The sequence below is a fragment of the Giraffa tippelskirchi genome, chromosome 13 (assembly GCF_054371585.1).
Source record: "Giraffa tippelskirchi isolate mGirTip1 chromosome 13, T2T-mGirTip1v1.2.pri, whole genome shotgun sequence".
NCBI lineage: Eukaryota > Metazoa > Chordata > Mammalia > Artiodactyla > Giraffidae > Giraffa > Giraffa tippelskirchi.
The window spans coordinates 16,588,173-16,604,419 of NC_137287.1; the positions used below are offsets into that span (position 1 = coordinate 16,588,173).

The 16,247-nt window shown below is 54.1% G+C and overlaps 1 protein-coding gene across 2 annotated transcripts in view; it reads left to right on the forward strand.

The window, feature by feature from the left end:
• Positions 1 to 8,275: 8,275 nt before the first annotated feature.
• Positions 8,276 to 16,247, forward strand: part of GSG1L (GSG1 like) — a 246,518-nt gene continuing 238,546 nt past the window's right edge. Inside the window, exon 1 of one of the 2 annotated variants that reach the window (XM_081553373.1) lies at positions 8,276 to 8,947. In XM_081553373.1, coding sequence (XP_081409499.1) covers positions 8,605 to 8,947 — 343 coding nt within the window. In that variant the 5' untranslated portion in view covers positions 8,276 to 8,604. The remainder of the gene's footprint in view (positions 8,948 to 16,247) is intronic. The other variant, XM_081553375.1, reaches the window with a different exon arrangement.

The window sequence follows — 16,247 nt, forward strand, 5'->3', positions numbered from 1 at the left end:
GTATATTATTAAGAATGTTTCATGAAGGCCAAAAGGTCTGCTATACTGTTAGTAAATAAAAATATTTCAATGCATTGGTTATTTACTCTTTATGTTCCCCCTTTAAAACTTTTTAGTTTTTAAAATATTTATTTTAATTTCATTTGTTTGTGCATTTATTTAACTGGTCTTAGCGGCAGCATGCGGGATCTTCAAACTTCACTGAGGCATGCGAGATCTTTAGTTGCAGCATGCAAACTCTTAGTTGCAACATGTGGGATCTAGTTCCCTGACCAGGAATTGAACTCAGGCTCCCTGTATTGGGAGCATGGAGACTTAGCCACTGGGCCATCAGGGAAGTCCCCTCTAGTTTTTGTGTATGCTTTAATATATTTGTAATGTATAATGTACTGCTTGTAATGTATTTGTGGATTCTTATGTGACTTATAAATATTTACACCCAGTTGGAGACCTCCGCTCTTAGTCACTAAGTCGAATTCCTGGGTGTCCGTCAGGTGTTGTCGGGGCAATTTTAGCTTCTTGGTGTGTGGATGGGGAGAGAGGCGGCTTTCCTCCTGGTTCGGGGAAGAAAAGCTGGCAGTCCCACTAGTATCCTCTAGGGGGCAGCAGAGGGAAGCAAAAAACAACTTGGGTTTAAAAAACAAAAGGACTCAAAAACTACCCAACCAAGCAGGGCTGGTTCCAGGAGACACTTCAAAACGCGTTTTCTCCCCAACCTTCCTTGTTGTCCCTCCTCAATATAGGGGTGAAACAAACCAGCTACAGCTCCTGAAGACTGGGAAAAATCCCACTGAGTGCTAGGAACAAGGAGGGGAGTCAGTGGGCTGTGGGGCTTTTACCCCCGATTCACCTGAAGACAACAGTCAGGCCCTGGACTCCCGCCTCTGTCTTGCTACTTCTTGAGCCTCAATTTCTCCAGCTGAGATCAAGAATTCCATGAGCTCAGGACTCCCCTGGCGGTCCCATGGTTAAGACTCTGAACTTTCACTGCAGGGGGCGCTGGTTCGATCCCTGCTTGGGAAACTAAGATCCCATATGCCATGTGGGCACAGCCAAAAAAAAAAAAAAAAGTGAGAATTCCAAAAGGGTTCAGTGATATCCCTTTGACCAAAGTGCCTGACATGCCCTTGGTCCTAAATAAATGTCCCCAGACTCTTTCTCCTGAGTGATTCATGCTCTGTCCCCTGAGAGATTCATGCTCTGTCCCCTGAGATCTTCCCTGGCTGGTCATCCAGAGGAGGTCACAGCTCATGGTTAGGACCAGTGTGAGGTCCTCCTGCCCTCCTCCCTCTTCTCTCCAGGCCTGACTCACTTCTCTCCTGCTCCAGACGTCAGAGCCGTGGCTGATTTGCTGGTCACCCTCTGGCTGTGGTTTCTGAGCACGCTTTTGAACAGATGCCCCTACCGTGCACGTGTGCCCTGGCCTTGTGCTCTGTGAATTCAGCCAGGGAACAAGTCTGGTCTCCTATCTCATTGCCAGAGCAGGAGTGGAGCACAATATGAGCCTCCTGACGCATCTCCAGGACCCCTCACCTCCCAGCCACTCACCCTGCTAGTCCCCTGGACGACCTTCTAGAAACACAGCCCTGCGTGTGTGGTGCTCCTGGCTCCACGGTCATCAGTGAGTCCTCATTGCTGGTGGGGTAAGATCTAAGCTCCTGGCTGATGTTCCACGCTGTGGCATAGGAGCTCTCTCCCACCCCCTGCACTCCAAGCCTCTTCTCTCTCTTCTGCTCCCTCAGTTTCCCCACCTGTCAAGTGGAGGCAGCTAGCCCCTTGAGTGCTCGGAGCTGGTAGCCTCCTCCCATGATGAGGATGCTCAGCACTGTTGTCCTCTGCCCGATCTTGTTTGCAAATGAGAAAGTTGAGGCTCTGAGAGGCAGGGGTGGCCCAGATGTGGGAGAGTGGGGATTAAAATGTATACCTTCCACTCTCAATCAGGGACATGTGCTAACCCAGCTCAACCGACCCTCCTCAGCGAGGCCCCTGGTTGCTTCCTCTTGCGTCCTGATTCCCCATCTGCAATTATTGAACTGATGAGTGGTTTGCTTGTTCGTGATTACCTTCTTTTCTAGATCATAAGCCCCATGAAGGCACAGACCTGGGTGGTCCAGTTTGCCAAAAGCCTGACACAGAGCCAGGGCCTGACAAATTCTTCTTGAATAGTTGTTGGAAGAGCTGAGACGATTTCAAAGAAACTCCAGTTAGTCACTGGCTAATGAAGTGGGTTCCTTTCTCCTCCAGAGAACCCACCCCCTGGGACTTCTTGGATTGTACTGAGCACCAGGGTCCCTCCTGCCCCTGGAAACACCGGCCCTGAACATCAGGCAGCCTCCTAAACACACTGGCAGTGCCAGGCCGGCTTTCACAGAAGCCCTGGAGAGGCATCTTAAGGAGGGAGTAAAGTGTGTATTAGGCTTAGATACCTCGGGAATCAATGTTTAAAAAAACCTCACCGGTAATTGGAAATTGGCTAATCCCTTGCTATCATGAGGAGGTCCTGGAGGCCAGGGATGCGCTGGTTTCTCAAGTTTTATTTTGAAGGCTTAGAAAACAGGAAGTGACTGAGGAGGTCCAGAAGCTGCTGAGAATCCCTGCAGCAGCTGACTCCAAGTGAAAAGCGAGATGCATTTGGGTCATGTCCCTTCAAAGCATATTCACGTTTCCTGAAAAGTATGAATTTCATTATTAATAGCAACGATTTTTCTGGTAAATTTTGTTGAATATAAAAAAAGGCACAATTCCCAACTGTAGGGCTTTGATGAGTTTGCATAAACCAATCCCCAGCCTCCCTCCCCACTTCCTGCTCCCCCAACCCTCCCCCTCCAACTCTGCCCCGCCCCAGGGCCTCTCCTAGCCACTAGGCCTCCTCCTGACAGTAACCATCACCTGACTTTTAGCACCATAGATGAGTGTTATCCAAAATGTCTGGAGCCTTGATTCCAGGTTCTCAAATTCAAATGCCCCCCAACAGGTATCCCTAAGATGGAAGGGCCTAGTGGGACTGTGGCCCGCGGGGACTTCCACTGTGGGGACATTTGCCAATGGTTTCCAGGCAAAAATGCAGGCCCGGTGTCAGCAGGTAATTTGATCTCACAAAAGAAGCTGGAAGTCTAGATTTTTATGTGAAATCATGATTACTGAATGTTGGCCACTCATGAAAATTTAACACCCTGTGGAGGCCAATTTCATCCAGGCCAAACAAAAGAAGCTCATGGGCCAAACCTGGCCTGCAGGCTGCTGGTGGAGGTGACCTTGAGGGACCTCCTCAGGGCCTGTTGGGGAGAGGAGTGCAAACACGGACATCATACCTCGGAGGAGGGGTGACAAGGGCCGGATGGTGGGCCAGGGAAGGCTCTGCGGTGTGTGGAGCGATGTGTGACCACACTTGGAAGAACACACAGGATAAGCACAGCAAGGGCATCCAGGCCGAGGGAGGGAGGTGGGTGGGGGCCTGGGGGCCTGTCTGAGCCCACGGGGCTCAGAGTGACGTGGGCCGGACGGGCCCAGGGCCTGAGATGCAGGCAGGGCCAGCCGCCTAGGACCTGCAAAGGCAAACTGGGGCATGTAGCCTCTGTCCTGGGGCTGGCAGAGGCACTGGGGAATTGCCTGGGAAATCCCATGGACAGAGGAGCCTGGCGGGCTGCAGTCCGTGGGGTCGCAGAGAGTCGGACATGACTGAGCGACTAAACAACAACGACCAGTGGTTAGGACTTGGTGCTCTCACTGCCGTGGGGCGGGTTCAATGCCTGGTCGGTGGTCCCAGGAGACAAGAGTCCTTGACTTTTGGCAATTTCTAAAGAGGAGAGAACAGGGGACTTCCCTGGTGGTCCAGTGGCTCAGACTCCATGCTCCCAATGCATGGGGCCTGGGTTCCATCCCTGATCAGGGAACTAGATGCTGCAACTAAGAGTTCTCATGCCACAACCAAAAATAATCCTGCATGCCACAACGACGATGGAAGATGCCACGTGCTGCAACTAAGACCTGGTGCAGCCAAACAAAAAAATAAAGAGGAGGGGACAGAGGTATGGGCCCACATTTCTGGCCTCGTAAACAAGCTCCACCCCCACCACGCCCAGACAAAGCCTCTCCTCCGCCAAACCTGAATCAGGCTCCTCTGAGCTCTCTTCTCAGCTAACAGGCCCTGACCTTGGGTCCTGTCCTTGGCCTGCCTAGGCCAGTTTTAGCAAGAATCCTACTGGCTCAGTTTAGCAAGAATCCCTCATCCTCGAAACCCGATCAAGTCCCTCATTCCCCACTCTGGAGCTCTTACTCTTCTTTAGCAGGAATCCTGTCAAGTCACTTTAGCTAGAATCCCTCCAGCCTTCAGGTTTCCTCCATCTGCTGACCCCCGCCCTCCTTGGCTCTAAATCCTCTATTGTTCTTGTATTCAGAGTTGAGCTTCATTTCTCTCTTGGGGCAAAACTCCTTTTGCGGGGGTCCCTGAATAAAGGCTGCTTTACTGCCTTATCAAGTGTCATGAATAATTTTTCTTTAACACCTGTCCACACTCAAGGTAATTCCAACTGCATCCCTATTTGAGGATAAATCCTGTCCAAGGTCCTTGCTCTTGAGTTTGGGTTTCAGGAAGGGTGTGTAGATCCAAGCAGCGGCTCCCTCCAGTGGCATCTTGTTCCATCTTCACTTTGAGTGCAAGTGTGTGTGTGTGTGTGTGTGTGTGTGTGTGTGTGTGTGGTCAGTCACATCTGATTCTTTGCGACCCTAAGGACTATAGCCAGCCAGGGTCCTCTGTCCATGGAATTTTTCAAGCAAGAATACTGGAATAGGTTGCCATTTCCTACTCTAGGGGATCTTCCTGATGCAGGGATCTAACCGGTGTCTCTTGCATCTCCTGCGTTGGCAGGCAGATTCTTTACCACCGTGACACCCGGGAAGCCCCCAGACTACTTTGAGTGCAAGGCCCAGGACAAAATCAGTGAAAACTCTGGAGCTTCCTTAAGCCCTGTGCCCAGCTTTTCCAACTTAGCTGCCCCATCTGCAGAATGCTGTTCTCCCAGGACCTCCTGCCAAATACCTCCCACCTCAGATCCTAGAGGATCTATTTTTTTAAAGTCTTTATTAAATTTGTTACAATATTTGTTCTGTTTTATAGCATTTTTTATTTTGGCTGCAAGGCATGTGGGATCTTATCCCCTCCACCAGGGATTGAACCCGCACCCCTGCACTGGAAAGTGAAGTCTTAACCACTGGCCCGCCAGGGAAGTCCCAGGATCTGCTTCTAAAATTGAAAAGATGCAGAGCCCTATTGTCACTGCCATAGTCTGGGCCACTGGCATTACTTGCCCGGTTTCACTCACTAGCCCCTAGCTGCTCCTTTCTTGACTTCTTTTTTTTTTTTAATTTTTTGCTTGGAAAGATTGAGGGCAGGAGGAGACGGGGACGACAGAGGATGAGATGGTTGGATGGCATCACCAACTCAATGGACATGGGTTTGGGTGGACTCTGGCAGTTGGTGATGGACAGGGAGGCCTGGCGTGCTGTGGTTCATGGGGTCACAAAGAGTCGGACACGACTGAGCGACTGAACTGATATTGATACTGATTTTTTTTTTTTTTGTCACATTGCAGGGCATTTCAGGATCTTAGTTCCTCAACCAAGGATCAGACCCTTGCCCCACTCTGTGTTGGGTGCACAGAGTCATAACCACTAGGCCACCAGGGAATTCTGCCTTCTTAATCGAGCATCCTGAGTGGTCCTGTTATACTCTGAGCAGACATCTCTCCTCTGCTCAGAACCTCCTCCGACACCCTCCCATCTCAGAGTAAATGCTGGAGTTCTTGTAACAGACTCCACACACCATGACCTGTCCCCTCCCCCCATTTCCTCTCTACTCTTCCCCCTGTTGCTCTCCCCCTGCCCACTCAGTTCCGACCATACTACTCTCTCAGTTAGCCCCTACCCCAGGGCCTTTGTACTGGCTGCTCCCTCTTCCTGGAACCTCTTTTCCTGGGATATCTCCATGGCCAGCTTCCACCTTCCTTCAAACTTTTGCTCCCAAGTCACCTCTCTTGAGATCCCCTTGCAGCCCTGATTTAAAGCCACAACCTGCTACCCTCACCTCTCTGCACCTCCCTGCCTGTTCTCCCAAGCTCATGACACCCGCTGACTCTCCAGTGTACTCATTAATGCCGTTCATGCTCTTTTCTCCTTGGTACTGAGCATCCAAATGGAAAAGTATCTTAGACGGAAATATCAACCCCTTCTGTGCTTCCTCTAGGCATATCTTAAGAGAGTGTGGTCTCTGAGACATATGTCACCTGGGCTCTCCTCGCTTTGGACAACCACGACAGGGTTCCCAGCCTCTAGGTCCCTGAGTCCTACACATACGCACACGTGCCACCATCTCAAGCCAACATCTGAGGGATTGGTTTTCAAATGTGTACAGATGCTCCTCTGATGAATATTGTACAGCCGTTTAAAAGTGCTACTAAATTCCTTTTAGCTGCTTGGCCGTGATTTATTTTCTCTGTCGACCAGTACTCTCAATGCCACCATTACTGAATGGAAGTCCTCCTTCTCAAAATAGTTGGGAACGCCTTGCCTAAGGCCAGAAAAGGGATCTAATAGACAAATCTGGGGACCCTTGGCCATCCTTCATACGGGTTCCTGCCAGGAACGTTGCCCACAATTACTCTCACCTACCCCCAGGCAGAGTAGCAGCAGCTGCCAGGGAGCAGGGGCTCACCCACCAGAGTGAGGCAATTCATAATCCGTTAACCTTGAATTCTGCAAGTCCTGCCACTCCACGAGCTGGGGCTTGTGAGAGCCGTTCTCAGCTTGGGAGGAATTCAAATGAGCTCTTGCAAGCAACATGCACCTCATTGTTGCACATTCCAGGCGTCTGGGCACCGTGTGCTGTACAGTGTGCCCGGGGTTCAGGGAACATGGTTATCTTAGAGCAGAGGTGAAGATGGAGTGCTCACAGTCAGACCATCCCACCTTGCACCAGAGATTCTGAGAAGGTCTGTGCAAATTTGATCTGATGATCTTGGTTCAGATGTTAATAATAATGTGTGCTAAGTTGCCCCAGTCATGTCCAACTCTTTGCGACCCCAAGGACTGTAGCCCGCCAGGTTCCTCTGTCCATGGGGATTCTCCAGGCAAGAATACTGGAGTGGGTTGCCAAGCCCTCCTCCAGGGGATCTTCCCCACCTAGGGATTGAACCCGTGTCTGCATTGGCAGGTGGGTTCTTTACCACTAGTGCCACCTGGGAAGTCTGCTAATAATACTGGCCAGCATTTACTGAGCACCTACTATATGCCAAGTGCTTTTTGCAGGCACCATCTCATCACAACAGCCCAATATTCCTCCCAGTTCCTCCCCCTACCAACTTTTTTTTTTATAGATATGGAAATAGAGAGGTTTAAGTAACTGGTTCAAAGCCCACAGGTGGTCAAGCTCCAGGGTTGCCTGACCCCCGAAGTCAGTATTCTTGATCTTTCTGTCCACCCTCAAACTTGAAGATTCTGGGTCGGCAGCCTCTGTGGGGGCACCCCTGTCTGATAACTGCAACAAATTCCTGTCTGGCATGGTATCTTCTTGGGTCATACTGCTAAGGATCTGGGCTGGGTGAGGATGGCCTGCGAGGGGAAGCTCCATTTCTATTTCTAACACTTGGGCACCTTGTGTGGCTCACTCCGGGCGGTTCCATGCCTTGATAGGGAGGCCAGGAGACTGCAGCTTCATTCTGCCAGGGGAGCCTGTCCTGTTGGTGCATACAGCCCAAATCTCCCTGGAAGAGAGACCCTCAGGGGAAGCACAAGCCCTTCAGATTATTGCCCAGCCCATCTGGTGAGGTACCCCTCCCGACAGGTCCTGCAACTCCAGAATCAGTAATGAAGCATCCTTCTCAGTGGGTCCAGCAGCTACCTTGGTGTGCGAAACCCTCAACTCTGCAGCTCAAACTCTTTGGGGCTCCTTCCCGGGGTTCCCTCTAGGGGCGAGGGTGCTGCTGGACCTTGTTCTTCGTGGGGACCCCAGCAGGCTGGCTCTTCTCTCCAGAGGGCGGGACTTCTCCGGTTCCTGCGCGAGATGACCCCTCCCGGCTGGTTCTGTGGCTTCACCTCCCTCTTTCTCCGAGAGCGCCTCTCTGGCACTCTTTTGCTTCTCAGACCCTCCACTCGGGTGCGGGTCTCTTTCCCCGGCGCCCCTGCTCTGCCGGGCAGCCCTCCGCCCGCGCCCGGCGAGGGGCGCCCCCTCTCTCCGTGAGGGCGGGAGCCAGAACAGTGTCTCCGGCCGCCTGCAGGTGTCTCCCCACGGAGGGGCGCGCGTCCCTGCGCCGTGGCCGCTGCCAGGCGCCCGCGGCTCCTCGCCGAGGTGCACTCGCGCTCCGGGCTCCGGGCGCGCCGGAGCTGCTCCGCCGCCGCCCGCCCCCCGCGCTCCCCCGCGCGCCCCCCGCGCGCCGCGCCCCCACCCCCGGGGTAGGGGGGCGGGTCATGGGCCCGCGCCGCGTCCGCCGCCGCCCATCGCAGGCGCCTGAGCCCCGGGGCGCGGCGGGCAGTGGCCGCTGACGCGGGGCGCCGGCTGCCAACTTCGCGCGCGGAGCTCCCCGGCGGCGCGGTCCAGGCGGCGCGGGCGGCATGAAGACGAGCCGCCGCGGCCGAGCGCTCCTGGCCGTGGCCCTGAACCTGCTGGCGTTGCTCTTCGCCACCACCGCCTTCCTCACCACGCACTGGTGCCAGGGCACGCAGCGGGTGCCCAAGCCGGGCTGCGGCCAGGGCGGGAGCGCCAACTGCCCCAACTCGGGCGCCAACGCCACGGCCAACGGCACCGCCGCCCCCGCCGTCCCCGCCGCCCCCGCCGCCGGGAACGGCCCCCCTGGCGGCGCGCTCTACAGCTGGGAGACGGGAGACGACCGCTTCCTCTTCAGGAATTTCCACACCGGCATCTGGTACTCGTGCGAGGAGGAGCTCGGCGGACTCGGTGAGTGAGCGGCGGCGCCCCGGGGCTCGGCTCCCGGCTCCCCCGGGGCTGCGCGCTCCCTCCTCGCGCCCGGGCTGGGGGCCCAGCGCCGCCGCCAGGACGCCGTGCCCCGCGCTCCGCAGGCTCGGCCGGCCCAGCGTTCGGGCGCGGGGAGCGCGGTGGGCAGGTCGCCGGATGGTGGTGGTGGTGGTGTCTATAGGATACTGGGCGTTCGGGACGCTCCGCCGTTTCAAGGTTCAAGCGGAGATCCTGCCCCTTCCGAGCGCCAGGAGCCTTTGGGGGGGTGGGGGATGTCGCCGCGCCTTGGGTAGGCGCGTCTCCGGGCCACCCGCCCCGGCTGCCGGTCGGTGGGGCGCGCGTTCCTTTCCGCGCCAGAACTCCTCTTCACGCTCGCCCCTTCCCCCTTTTCCCTTTGCGGGGCTCTGGCTACTCCCACCACCCCATCCCGTCCGGCCCAAGGTGGTGGTGGTGTTGCTGCAGGGACTGTTGCTATCAGCTGCCCCCTCCCACCGCAGATCCACAGAGCCCGGACCCCATCCCCAACCCGCGCTCATCGGCTCCCAGCCCCGGTTTGGGGAGTGAGGAGTGGCATTCCGGTTGGTGCCCCGCAAGGGGCAAGGAGCGCTCCGCGTCTGGCCCCCGACCCGGGAGAAGATGCAGCTGGAGGCAGAGAAGGCAGGCGGGAAAGCGGGACAGCTCGGCGAGGAGCCCATCAGAATTGAGGCGGGGGCTGGGGGGTTTTGGGGGGGAGGGGGTGACTTTTCAGAAGACAGATTCAACTGCGCCCTTGGCCTCGCACCCTTGCCTGTACCCGCAGGAGGCGGCCAGGGCCGGAATGAGGGTCCCCGAGGCAGGCAGCGAGGCGGGGGCAGGACCCCGGGGACAGCTGCCTGACAGCGGTGGTGCCACATGCTGGGAACGCTGGTCCACACCACCGGGGACCTCCCAGACGGTGGAGAGGATGTTGCTCCAAGTCCGCGTGTGGGGACCCTCTTGAGTGAGTTGACCTCTCTCCCCAAGGTTAAAACTCTCCATCTGTCGCCTAGCTCTCAGATGTCAACATGGGCTATGTGTGTAGTCACATGGAGACAGGAGTGGGCCACAAACCGCCAGTTTGCGCTGAGTTAGGCTTTGGCCTGACTGGTTGAAAGGGCAGAGGGAATAAGGTGTGAAATAAACCCAGGGAGGCTGCAGTCCCTGCAGGGAATGCCCTTCCCCATGTCTTCCCTGGCTGGCTCCTCCTCTGCTCCAGGGGGACTTCCTGGTAGGGTCCCCTGCAGAGAAGACTTCCCTGTCCCCCTTTGGAGGCAGAGTCTTCCCATCTTTGTATTGATATCTCATCGCCACTTTTATCTCCCCCATCACATTTGGCACAACCTGAAGTTTTCTGGGGGCATGCCTTTGGCCACCAGCTTCTTGTCTCCTGTCCCTGTAGGCTGGCACTCTATGAGGGCAGGGCCCTAGCCATCTTGTTCGTTGCCATGCCCAGTCTCTGGGTACTGTCTAGCGCATAGAAGGTCTTCAGTACCTATTTGCAGGAAAAATGTTGCATGAGGCCTCGGGGCCACGGACTGGAGGTTTCCTGGGGTGCTGCCTGTCTCTGGGGGTGGCCCTCTGAACTTTTATGGCACCACCTGCTTGATACTGGCTGTTTGCCAAAGACCATCTGAATAGGGTCCTGCCCTGACCAGTTTCACCCCATCAGACTTACTTCTGGCGTGCACTCAGGACATGAGTATTTTACTTTGGGATGTAATAATAATAATCAATTAACTTTAAAAGACATCTTGGCTAAAATTCCCTGCTTTCCACTCATCCCAGACCTCTCCCACAGAGGCCTCGGAATGCCTTATCCTGGAAAGGATCTGCACCCTTTTGGGGGTAGAGGTCCCCACACTTCACCTCTACCTCTCACCAAGTTTCTCCTCATGGAAACTCTCAGACCACCTGCGCCTTCCTTATGTACACACTTAGATCCAACACTGTGTCTGGCGGTGGAGTGGTCCTGTCTCTGCTCCGTGAAGTGCTAGGGTCTTCACTGGCCAGCTTAGCCTCCCAACTGTTGGAGGTGCCTCCAGGCCTCTTCCTGAAGTCATGCCCCAAACTGTTGCCGTTATTTCCCTGTGGCTCATCCGTCTGGCTCATTCAGGGCTTGACACAAGATGTTAAGGATTTTTTTGATTGGAGTATAGTTGCTTTACAGTGTTGTGTTAGCTTCTGCTGTACAACAAAGTGAATCAGCGATATGAATATACATATCCCCACACAGGATGTTTAAATTCTTTAAGCATTAAAGAATGTTAATTAAAAAAATTGAAAACAATGCTAGCTCACAATTATTGAGCCCTTGATGTGTACCAGGCATTGTGAAAACCTCTCACCTGCAAAATCTTGTTGAATACCCTTGCGCAGCAGGCACTTCTATGGGGCCCATTTTTCAGATGAGGAATTTGAAGTTAAGAGAGGTTCTTGTCTGGCCTCATACTTGATGAGGGGGCCTGAGTTGTCTTCCTGGGACAGAAAGGAATCCAGGTGAAGTGATCAGAGAATAGAACCGTGCAGTTGGGGGTCAGAGAAAGGGGCAGTTTTGGAGAGGGCTCAGCATAAGACCTTCACCTGCAGTTCTCTCTTAGTAAAAACGTGGATGGTTAGTTTGTTGGATAAATAAAACAAACCCACAGTTTTTCTCTTTCCTCTCGATCACTGTTGGTTAGCGATCGCCCCTCCCAGAAAATCACAATTTTCCTCCCTGGGAGCTTGGAAAATAGTTATCAGCCTGTCAGTGTTGGTGAGAAATTTGGGAGGTCTGAGCCAAACTTGGATGATTTTCCCAGCGGATCCTACAGTGCCCAGATCCTACCCCTCCACCGCCGTGGTACTGAAAGGGTGTCAGGAGGTACCTGGCCTCAAACTTTTGTTGCTATGACAACCTTCCTTCTGGGTTCTGCGACCATTTTAAAATTTCTTTCTACTTGGAGAGGGGAGGAAAAAAACACCCCCAACACGCCCCTCCCGCCCACCTCCCCAGGAACAAAATCCTACTCTCCTCGCAGAACGTGGCCAACCAACTTCCTTCCCTCCCACCATGAAACTACAGGAAAGGTTTTCTTCCTTTCTCTGCATTTTATGTTCACTCCAGTGAAAACACCAACCACGAAATCCTAACTTCTCCACGAGAGGCAGCTGTTAAATGTTCCTTCCTCTCAAACGCCTGTTTGGTAATTTCTTTCTGTGCTCGGGGTAAAACCTCTCCCCACTCTGGGCAGCCACAGGGAAATCTAATAAGCCCCTTTTCCCACACTAAAAAAAATCTACAGGGTTCACAAAGAAAACTGCAGCCTGTCCTAAACGGACACAATCTCCCCAGACCCGGCACAAAGGACGCTTTTCTCTTTCCTCTAAGAAGGAGCATCAGCCTCCTTCAACAGGCAGACAGGGAAGCGTGGCCTCGACACAGAATTACCCCAAGCCCTTCACGCAAATTGGATTTCTCTTCTGGCTGAGATGCTCCGAAGGCGCGGGTGGGTGCAGACGCAGGCCTTAGGGTGGGAGGGGCGGCAGAGAAAGGCTCGGAGGAGTGATGAGTGAAGGTCTGGAGGTGGGCGGGAGGGGGTGGCAGGAAGGAGGCTGCGCTGATGGGAGCGCAGGTTATGTTTGACTTCGTCTCGGGGAGTGTGTGTTTGAGCCTCAGGAGAATGGTGACTCCGGAGGATTGATGGGGTGGCCAGGTCTAGGGGGGGCTTGTGAGGATGTCTGGAGGGAAGTGGGACTGGGGTGGCCGGAGAGAGGGGAGAGATGATTCAGGGGAAGGAGGAACTGGACGTTTGGTGTCCTGACTCCAGACCCACTCTGTCCCCTGTCATGGGTGGAACAAGGTCCAGGAAGGATAGGTGCCTCGAGATGCCTCTTTTTATAGCAGTGTGGTTTGGGCAAGGGCTTCAGTTTGCTGGCCTGTAGAATGGGGTTTATGGGGATCAGAGCAACTAGCAGCTGCTCAAGGAGCAAGGATTCGGTGAAACAGTGAAGGGACATGCTGGGCACCTGTTGGGTGTGGGATGCCTGGTCACTTCTGTGCTGCCCCTTGTCTGAGCCACACTGTGTCTCTCCCATGGACTTCTGCACCTGTTCCACCATTGCCTCCATCCCTGTCCGTTCCTGTCCACTCTGCAACTGAGAAATCGTCGGATCCTGTCCCTCCTTTGCACAGGCCCCTCTGACAGTCCCCTTCTCACTTAGAATCAAAGCCACATGGTCCCCGAAGCTTGAAGCCCCGCATGAGGGTGGCTGTCAGCCCTTCCCTGGCTACAGGACTTCTCTGTCTCTGTGGGTCCTCTCCTTCCCACATTGGTTACTGACTTCTGCTGCACTGGCCCCCGACACCGGACACACTCGGCCTCAGGGCCTTTGCACTGGTCCTTCCTTCTGCCTGGAAGGCTCTTCCAGCAGATGGCCACAAAGACTGTTTCAGCAATTTTTTAAAAAAAATTTTATTTATTTGGCTGCACCGTTGCAGCATGTTGGATCTTTCAGTTGTGGTATGTGGGATCTAGGCTTGCCAGGTGGCGCTAGTGGTAAAGAGCCTGCCTGCCAATACAGGAGACATAAGAGACATGGGTTCAATCCCTGGGTCGGGAAGATCCCCTGGAGGAGGGCGGGGCAGCCCACTCCAGTATTCTTGCCTGGAGAATCCCCTGGACAGAGGAGCCGGGCAGGCTACAGTCCATGGGGTTGCAAAAAGTCAGACACGACTGAGTTATTAAGCACACACGCGTGTGGGATCTAGTTCTCTGACCAGGAATTGAACCCGGGTCCCCTGCTTCGGGAGCGTGGAGTCTTAGCCACTGGAGCACCAGGGAAGTTCCTGTTTCCGGAAGCTTCTTGAAATCAGCTCTCTCCCCGCACCTGATTCAACACTGATCTCCCCACACTTTTCCTGCTTGATTTCTAGCGCTTGCCACCGTCGACTTTTGCTTAATGTTCCTTGTTTGTTTCATGTGTGGTCCATGGGCTCCGTGCAGGTGGGGGCTGAGTTTATCTGGGTTCTTCGCACTGGTGTCCAGTGCTCAGGACGCTGGCAGGTAGTGGTGTTCCATCAGCATTTGTGGGATGGATGTCGGTTGTTATAACTGTTGTGTTCTGGGTGCAGTTCTCCACCAGGCTCCAAGTGAAGCAGGGGACTGGCTGGGAACCCCTCCCCTTCTGCTGAGGTTTCTGCTCCACCTGCCCCTCATTATGCACACCAGTGAGCGTGGGGTGGTACCCTTGCTGGGGAGGAGAAGCCCCCTGCTACCCCATGCCTTCTTGCTTCCCCTTCATTTCTGCAGAAACCCCAGCCCTTCTGTCTGCCCCTTACATTATGCTGCTCCATTTTCACACGTATAAGGAGGCCTGTGATGTCCCCAACCTGGAGCTTCCAGTGCTTGGGAATACATCAGTGTAATATTACACGGGCCAGGAGCAGCTGATGGGTGAAGAGCTGGACTTTGAAGGGGGTGGCTTGGGCCCCTGCACAAGTGTTACTTCCTTTGGTTCCCCTAAGAACCCTGTGAAGTGGGTGTCATGGTTATACCCCATTAGGAAACTGAGGCACAGAGAGGTAAAGTGATTGGTTCAAGGTCACACAGTTTCCAGGTGGCAGAGCTGTGATATACAGAAGGCTCCAGAGCCTGGCCCTTGTTTGCTGTGTTGTGCTGCGCCCCGTCCCCCCATCCCAGTTAATACAGGCTCCCCCGGCGCCTCCAAGAGGCCTCGTTGGGAAGAGCCCTGCACCAGGTGTCCTGAGTCCCAGGTTCAAGTCCAGCCTCCAGTGCCAACTTACAGAGGGACTTTAAACAAGTCACATATTCTCTCTGGCCTTGTCTTTCCTTGTGTGTAAAATGAGCGTTTCATTTTGTTTTTTGTCTGCATGGTGGAGGTGGCAGAGCACGCTGTGACCACAGGCCTTGTGCTCGCACTGTCCAGGCTCCAGCCCCTAAGCCACCACTCATGTGCTGTGTGACCTCTGGCACGGGCTTGCCCTCTCGGAACCTCAGTTTCCTTGGCTGGGACAAGAGGATGATGATATCTGCCTCACGATTGTGTCCTTGGAGTTCAGGTGGATAAAACACAGATGCTTGGTTGGTATACAGCAATCACTCAACAATGGAGCTTGTGGTCATCTGACCTTGTGTTAGAGGCTGAAGACACGTGACCCTCGGGTCAGATTTGAACTGTCCATTTTTTTAAAAATAGGTACATTTGGTTTATTTATGTATTTTTGGCTGCATGGCATGCAGGATCCCAACCAGGGATTGAACTCTTGCCCCTTGCAGTAGAAGTGCAGAGCCTTAACCACTGGACCACCAGGGAAAACCCTGTCCATCTGTTTTCTTGGCCCTGCAGTGTTTTCAGCATCTTTGAATAAGTTGCCAATGTTTGAAAATTGAGACACTTCACAGAAACATCCAGATTGATGGCTTTTCTCAAAAACTTGGCAGGTCCGTCAGCACTGGGCCAGGTTCCTATGGGGGTGGCAGTTGCCTCTTCCCGTAGCCCACCATCCCCCCCACCCCCGCCATCCGCCCTCCCCCATCCACCCCGGTCCCAAGCCTTGGGGTCCTCCTTGGTGCCTCATGTTTTCACATCCCATGTCTCATCCATGGGCAAATCCTGCCTGCTCTTCATTTAGAATCCAGCCCCCACCTGACCATGTCCTGACCAGCTCTGCCCTGGCACCTCTCCCTTGGACTAGGGCAGTCACCCCTCCCTGGGCTCCCTGCTCCTGCCCTTGGTCCCCACCCCCGTCTGTTCTCCATCCAGAGAATCCTGTTAAATCCGAGTCCCTTCTCTGTGCAGGGCCCTCCCGTGCATCCTGTCTTACTTGGTTACAGCCAGGCATCCTCCAAGCCCTGTGGACCCTTTGAAATCTCTCCCCACAATTGCTCTGCCCTGGCCACACCAGCCTCCTTGCTGGTCCTCCAACAGGCCAAGGCCCTCCTGCCTCAGGGCCTTTGCACTTGCTGTTCCTTTAATGTGGGAGCTGTTTTCCAGGTACCTGCCATGGTCCCTCCCTTCTTAGGCAGGGCTCTGCTCAGATGTCCTCTTCTCAGTGGACATGGTCCCAGACCATCTTCCCAGACCATGTGGTCTATATCAGTGACCTCACTACCTCCAAACACTTCCCCCCCCTCCTTATTCCCCCATCACTCTAATTATTGTCTTACCCTCTACATATCACTCATTTATCTCCTTCCTTCCTTTCAAAAAATTTTATTGGAGTATAGTTGATTTATAATGTTGTGTTAGTTTCAGGTGTACAGCA